The sequence below is a fragment of the Hordeum vulgare genome, chromosome 5H (genome assembly GCF_904849725.1).
Source record: "Hordeum vulgare subsp. vulgare chromosome 5H, MorexV3_pseudomolecules_assembly, whole genome shotgun sequence".
In the NCBI taxonomy this organism is placed as follows: domain Eukaryota; kingdom Viridiplantae; phylum Streptophyta; class Magnoliopsida; order Poales; family Poaceae; genus Hordeum; species Hordeum vulgare.
This window is the reverse complement of record NC_058522.1, coordinates 68,241,566-68,248,310: the sequence shown is the minus strand read 5'-3', so window position 1 is coordinate 68,248,310 and position 6,745 is coordinate 68,241,566. Positions and strand designations below refer to the sequence as shown.

General features: G+C 46.6%; 1 protein-coding gene across 2 annotated transcripts; it reads right to left on the bottom strand.

Moving 5' to 3' along the window:
* Positions 1–973: 973 nt before the first annotated feature.
* LOC123395555 (BTB/POZ domain-containing protein NPY4-like) lies at positions 974–6,360 on the bottom strand. Of its 2 annotated transcripts, none has more exons than XM_045090566.1 (5): positions 6,139–6,360; positions 5,222–5,617; positions 3,402–3,471; positions 1,934–3,106; positions 974–1,741 (listed from the first exon to the last, which is right to left on the bottom strand). In XM_045090566.1, exons 2-5 carry the CDS (start codon positions 5,278–5,280, stop codon positions 1,151–1,153), a joined length of 1,893 nt encoding a protein of 630 aa, XP_044946501.1. In that variant the 5' UTR covers positions 5,281–5,617; positions 6,139–6,360; the 3' UTR covers positions 974–1,150. The 2 variants fall into 2 exon arrangements, with proteins under 2 accessions (XP_044946501.1, XP_044946502.1); XM_045090567.1 differs by lacking the exon at positions 6,139–6,360 and adding an exon at positions 5,701–6,073.
* Positions 6,361–6,745: the final 385 nt, after the last annotated feature.

The following is a 6,745-nucleotide window of genomic DNA, read 5'->3' as shown; positions in this document are numbered from 1 at the left end:
ATTTCGGCCAACCCTTGAGGGTTTGAGGCTGCCTCTTCCCTCCCCCTCCATCCTATATATACTAAGGTATTAGGGCTGATTTGAGACAACTTTTTGCCACGGCAGCCCGACCACATACCTCCATAGTTTTTCCTCTAGATCGCGTTTCTGCGGAGCTCGGGCGGAGCCCTGCTGAGACGAGATCATCACCAACCTCCGGAGCGCCGTCACGCTGCCGGAGAACTCTTCTACCTCTCCGTCTCTCTTGCTGGATCAAGAAGGCCGAGATCATCGTCGAGCTGTACGTGTGCTGAACGCGGAGGTGCCGTCCGTTCGGTACTAGATCGTGGGACTCATCGCGGGATTGTTCGCGGGGCGGATCGAGGGACGTGAGGACGTTCCACTACATCAACCGCGTTCTCTAACGCTTCTGCTGTACGATCTACAAGGGTACGTAGATCACTCATCCCCTCTCGTAGATGGACATCACCATGATAGGTCTTCGTGCGCGTAGGAAATTTTTTGTTTCCCTTGCGACGTTCCCCAACATGGAGAAGTCCCGACGGCGAGACGATGGCGACGGCGAGGTGGTGACGTTGGAAAAGGTGTGTCGGCACCGGTAAATGGACGGCGACAACGACGCGGCGGAGGCGAGCAGGGGTTTGCTGTCGATATGGGGTGGGAGAGGATGGCCAATGTGTCATCGACTAACGGGTCAAGGAACGAGTAGAAGCATGCCGCGCGCGTTCGTCTTGACACAAATCAAGCTAAAAAAATGAGCCGGAATTGGATCGACAGAAGGATGAAAGCAAAAAATGAGCCGGGATTGGATCGGTAGACGGATGAAAGCAAACGCACATCCGTTTGGGTCAATGCGTTGGACCGATTTTTTTTGTCCGGTCGACGCGTCAGAGTTGCTCTAAGATAGCCAAAATTCCAACCACAGTACCGCGAAAGTGATGTTAGAAACACAGAGCTACCATTTTGGATCCAGTGCAACCCAAAACCAGATTTTATTTCTAGAGACACCAAAAATCAACCAAACGATACACTAACTTTCAGGATGATCATCCTTATCAGGTGAAACCACACAAATTCAGCAGCGATCGAGACCTCCATGGCTCGCGCACCCCGATGGAAGAAAGAAGAAAGGGAAGAACGCCAAGGCAGCCTAGGAGACGGAATGCCTGGTGTTCCGTGAATGCGTGGACTTGGTCTCAGCGTCGAGGTTGACGGAACCGGGGCTCTCCGACGTGTCGGAGCCGCCGCTGTTCTCCCCGCTGCTCGCCTTGCTGGACCACAGCTTGCTCAGCATCTTCCTCGGCATCTGTAGCGGCCCCTTGGCTGCCGCCTTGCCGCCGCCGTTCTTGCCGCCGTCACCTCCGCTCTTGTTGTTGCCCAGGCCGCTCATGGACCGGAAGGAGCTGGTGTCGCCGGACGCCGGCGCCCCGCCACCGCCACCACCCCACTGGTCATCCTCGGTGGTCGTCGCGGTCGTGGCGGCCGACCTGGAGCTGCCGTACGAGTTGCCGTTCTCTCTGGGAAGGAGGGAGCGCAGGGCCGAGGACGGGTGCTGATCAGACGCTGCCGCGTCGGCCGCCGCCGATGCTCGGAGCTGCTCGAAGAAGAGGACCTGCACGACCAAGCGCAGAGGGAGGCGCTCGTTCTGCACCGCGTGGGAGCTCGCCTCCGCGGTCAGCTTCTTGCAGTCCATGAGCCCGCACAGCCTCTTCTTCTCGCTCTTGGATAGGCTCGGATGCTCCTGCACATGACACATTATTTCAGTTCAAAGTTCTGACTGAGCTCCAATAAACAAACACATGAACATGATCGGATCCAATGTGTAAAATCAAGAAGTACTACTACTAGTTTTCTCCAACTGCAATTATTTAGATACGAAGGGAGTACGTGTTTTTTTTTTTTGATAAATGGCATGCAAGAATGAACTACGTACCTTGAGATACATGTCAATGGCGCGGTACAGCCCATCGTGGGTCGACCGAGCTGCGAGGGGCGCCATTTCAGCGATGGCGATGAACTTTTGGAGAGGGAGATTGGGGTCTTTGCCGATCTCGGCCAGATACCCGTCGATCAGCCTCACCAACGCGAGCTCCGACTCACCGCCGGAGACCAAAGAGGCCGGGTAGCTCTCACCGTCCTCCAACGCTTCTTCATCGGCGTTGCGCTGCACCATGAACTCATCCAGTATCGACGACACAAGGTCAACATTGTACAGAGCGTTCTCGTCGGAGCTCGCGGGTATGAGAAGATCAGAGACTGAAGCTCTGTCCAGCTGCGAGCCGATCCTCTTGATCAGGTCGCCCCGCAAGGCCTCGTCTGACCCCAGTAAGCACGCCGCTCTCACCAACTTCAGCAGGAAGCCACAGGAGACCGAGCCCCTTTCAGGTGGCAGCAGAGAAATGATGGTGTCAAGGGCTGCACGGTGCCGTGTGCAGTCAAGCCCATTGCTTGCAGCACTGTCCAAGGTGCTGAACAGCCTCCGGTACGCGTAGGCTCGCAGCGCTTCTCCGACCACCGCGCCGGCAGTTCTGCCCTTGGCCTTGATGGCCAGGATCACCTTCTTGTACAAGCTCATCTCGAGGTCGCAGATGTCCTCCACCCACCAGTCTCTGGGCACCGTCAGCTGCTTCCTCACGCCGTTCCAGTGCGAGTCGGGGTCGCTCTCCGATGGCAGCTTCTTCCGGTTGTATGTGTATGACCAGTCGACCTCCGATGGGTCGATGGAAGCCTTGGCCGCGATGGAATCCACGCAGTGGTTGATCACCTTCAGGTTCTCTGACCAGGGAAGGAGTGACTTTGTTGTCTGCAACACGATGATCGAGTCCTTCCAGGTGCGGAATATGCTTGAGGAGAGGAACACATCAATCTTGTAGATGAGGTTCCCTTTGTCGATCGTCTCGAACATTTCGAGAAACTCAGCCGCGCAGCGGGCCGCGAGGACGTTGTACGCGTTCAGCGTGACGGTCATACCATAGCAGAACTTTGCACAGATTTCAAATGATGAAGGTCCACCAGGGATGTCAGAAATGTCTACTTCATCGTTGCCTTCCTCGTCTGTGGAAGCAACCAATGTTTGCAACCGGGAACTCTTGGACAAAAGTGGAAACTGCACACAATTTGAACAAGAATGTCAGTACTACTCTTTAACCATTGCAATGGATATGGATCAGTTGTCACCAACTCTACTGGATTATATGTAAAAAAAACTTATGCCAAAAGCTTTAACTTCAATCGATGTAAGGGTTTATAAAACGGTATAAAAATGATATCATATATACTCTATCTCTTCTAATTGACATATAAAAATGTATGATTAAAAGGACTTGAAAATGCAGATTTGAAGCAAAAATAGGGTGAAGGGACATTTGAACACATGATCAAAAAGAAAAGTGAAGTTGTACCTTGTGAAGATAAAACTTGACATCTCCTACAGTGATAACAATATCTGTCGCTAGTTCAGTTGCCACAAACCTACAAAAGACATTCCAACATTACCATCATATAAATCTAGTGCAAACTGAGACATGACATGACATAGAAGTGTACATCATACAACACGAAAGGCTGCAAAATGATTACAATTTTGGAGATAAAAATAGAATAAAAATGCTCAGTATTTAAAGTGTTTGCATGCATATTTTTAGTGACACCTTTGACATCATCATAGGCAAACATCATCAGTATATTTTCAAGGCATGAGCATCTTGAAGATTTTCTGATACTGAAATGTGTCGATTATTTGTCAAATTGAGTATCCAGTAACTTTTAAGACAAATAGATATGTTGCACAATGAAGTCTCGTGCAAATCCACATCACAAATAGTAATGGAGTTAATAATAATGAGAATGAATGATAAACTAATTCATAGGTTGTCTTAGGACCATGTTGGTTCAGAGAACTGGGACCGCAATAATTGCGAGTAAAAATGATCACACACGGCGGAGGAAAAAAAAGTCTTGCGGAAAAAAGAATGAGACATAAAGCAAAGATCCCTAGAATCTGAACTATAACATGAAATGACATAACAAACTCATCCACCCGCTGAACTGGCTAAGAGTAAGAAAAGGAATGACAGAGTGATAGCCTACATAAAGTACCAAGGGCAAAGATATAAAGTGAAGAAAGCAAATTCATGAAAGGTAGCCATGTGTATATGAAAGGTATAACTAATCAGACTACTAAGTGGTCCAAGGAAAATGATCTGACAACAAATGGAACTTCATTTTCAAAATGGACCACACCACCACCAACCCATGAACACTGAACATGCTAGAAAAAATATGTATGAGGAAATCGGCACATGCTACGAATCTGAAGTATATGGAAAACTTAAGAAGAGATGCATGCCACTGGCAAACAATCAGAGAAGATGTATCTATAAAGGAGATCAATTGTATTGAGAGCCTTTTGAGCGTGATCATGAAAACCCACTGCTTAACACAAACAGCACTCCTTTTCACACATAACTTTTTGGTGCCAATCATTGTCAAATGAACAATAATAACAGTACACACTTCACTGCAAATGTTTTGGAATTTAGAGTAGACCTAGTTACTTGATATACCGTTGCTACAAACTACGAAAATAATATGGTTAGTATAGCTTTAATAAGATCAAGCATTCAAACTTTATTGACATGTGTAGTACAAGAATTTCCCTAACAAAACCCATATCATACTTCTAATTTCAGTTTGCAGCTAAGTACTCAGAATGTTTGTAAGATAAACTTCAAGAGTTGCTATCTTGCAGTAGACGATTTTGAAGTTCACTAACAAAGTAACAATCGCAACTCAACATAGATTACAGAGAAACATCATCAAGTTAAGTTGGTTTCTGTCGCGTTAAAACCTTTAATTAGATATTAGTTTTTGGTATCTTTTACCCCAAGGTCTGTAATTTTTGTTTTGGACCATATTCTTTTTTAGAACATGTACCTGTTATGTTTGTATTTAATAATAATAGAAAACAGGGCTATCTCAAATTAACTCATCTACACAAATAAGAGAAGTAGATCCCTGCTAACTTTGGACAAATAGGGAGAACGAAGGATGGCAGTAAAGTTTAATCTGGAATATGAGCGTGCAGCCACTTTTACGTACACAAATGGATCAACTACAACTTATGGATTATAGACTGAAAACAGAAGCTAGACCACAAGTGATCAAATCAATAGAAAAAATTAAGCAAGATTGACAAGTCAAACGGTATGCATTAGTTCACCTGATATTCCCCTCTGTCTGAAAGACATCTGGCTTTGCTCCAAGCTTCATATACTTCATCTTCACACACTGAGAATAACCTGAATCCCCTCACTGTTTTCTCCTTGTCTCCAATCCAATCAGCACAGATCAGAACCAAGAAGCACCAAGTGACAAGATCCCTAAACTATAAAGCAATGATTAACTCTGAAGATCTAGGTCTTGGTGTTCCTCTTTCTCCATGGCATTGCCAAGGCCAAGAAACCAATTCAGTAGGATCTCTCTCTCTCACACACACTCTCTCTAGATTGGCAAACTATATCAACAAATCTTGCCAAGCTAGCTCTGGGTCCAAGAAAGCACAATGCCAGGAATCCAAGAACTCCTCCAAAGCTGGATCACACCACACAAACGGCACCTGCAAAGCACGGGGCAGCACCTTGGGGTGAGGGGACAGTGGGAATAATTGTTGAGGCAAGGAGGGATGGGGTGTAGGGAGACCATGGGAACAAGCACTAGTGAGGCCGGAATCTTATCAGGTTGCAGTGGAGAAACCCACATGAATGGCAGCGGAAAAATAAAACCAAAGTTGGACTTTTTTAAGGAATTTGCACATGAAGGCAGTCAATCAGAGAATAAATAAAGAAACTGCTGAACAGTCGCCCTTGTGCAAACCGTTGCTTTTGCTGTACCAAAAAAAATAAGATGTGGAGACAAAAAATACTCTGTAAATTCAAGAGAATGGCGAGAATATGAACTGCGTGTAGAGCTGAATATGCACGGCAAATCTATGATAAAGCTGGATTTTATTTGAAGCATAGGCTGAATACACTAGTAAAGCGAGAGAGGCGCACAATATCATCAATGCAAGATCCGCATTCCGAGAGAAGAGCTGCATACAGAAACGGGAGCAAATGGGATAGAAATGGAGGAGATTACCTGTGGCCAGGGATATCAACCGCTCCGCCGAATTTCCTGGGGGAGGGCCGCAAGAACCGCTCCAGGGGAGGCAGGCCGGAAGCGCCCAAGATCGCAGTCGCCGCACGGGGCGTAAATGGGAGAGGCAATCAAGCAGACATCTGCGTGATTCAGGTTCTGTGTGTGGTTCCCGGGACAAGGCTCACTTTGCGACTACTCCAAAGCGAGGAGTAATGGAGTTAGTTTAGCTTTAAAAGCTGGTGGCCGTGGGGGGTGGCAAATGGCAATGGCAGCAATGGCATTGGGTGGGGCCGGAGAATGGACTGTTCTGTCCCCAGAGATCACTGCTTCCTCGTCTCCGCTGCATGCTTGCGAAAACAATTTTCTTTTCTTTAGTATTGAGTGAACTTAATTTGTTAGTAACAAGTACTGTAAATATTTTGGTTGGAGGTAAGAAACTTGTAATTTTTTTAATAAAGGACATTTTACTAACTTAAAATATAGCCTAATGTTTTTGAAGAAAAAGCATAAATTCGACTTTATAAATAAAGCCACGAGACAGAGTAGCCACATCAGCAATCAAGTATCGGCATCAACAAGACAATATCAGCACTAACAAGATATTACA

Bases quoted from the DNA above. Each gene is read 5' to 3' on its own strand.
- LOC123395555 (XM_045090566.1), bottom strand. From the start codon at position 5,280: ATGAAGTATATGAAGCTTGGAGCAAAGCCAGATGTCTTTCAGACAGAG. The intron at 3,107-3,401 runs GTACAACTTCAC...AATTGTGTGCAG, and splicing joins TCAAGTTTTATCTTCACAAG to TTTCCACTTTTGTCCAAGAG. The intron at 1,742-1,933 runs GTACGTAGTTCA...TGTCATGTGCAG, and splicing joins CCATTGACATGTATCTCAAG to GAGCATCCGAGCCTATCCAA.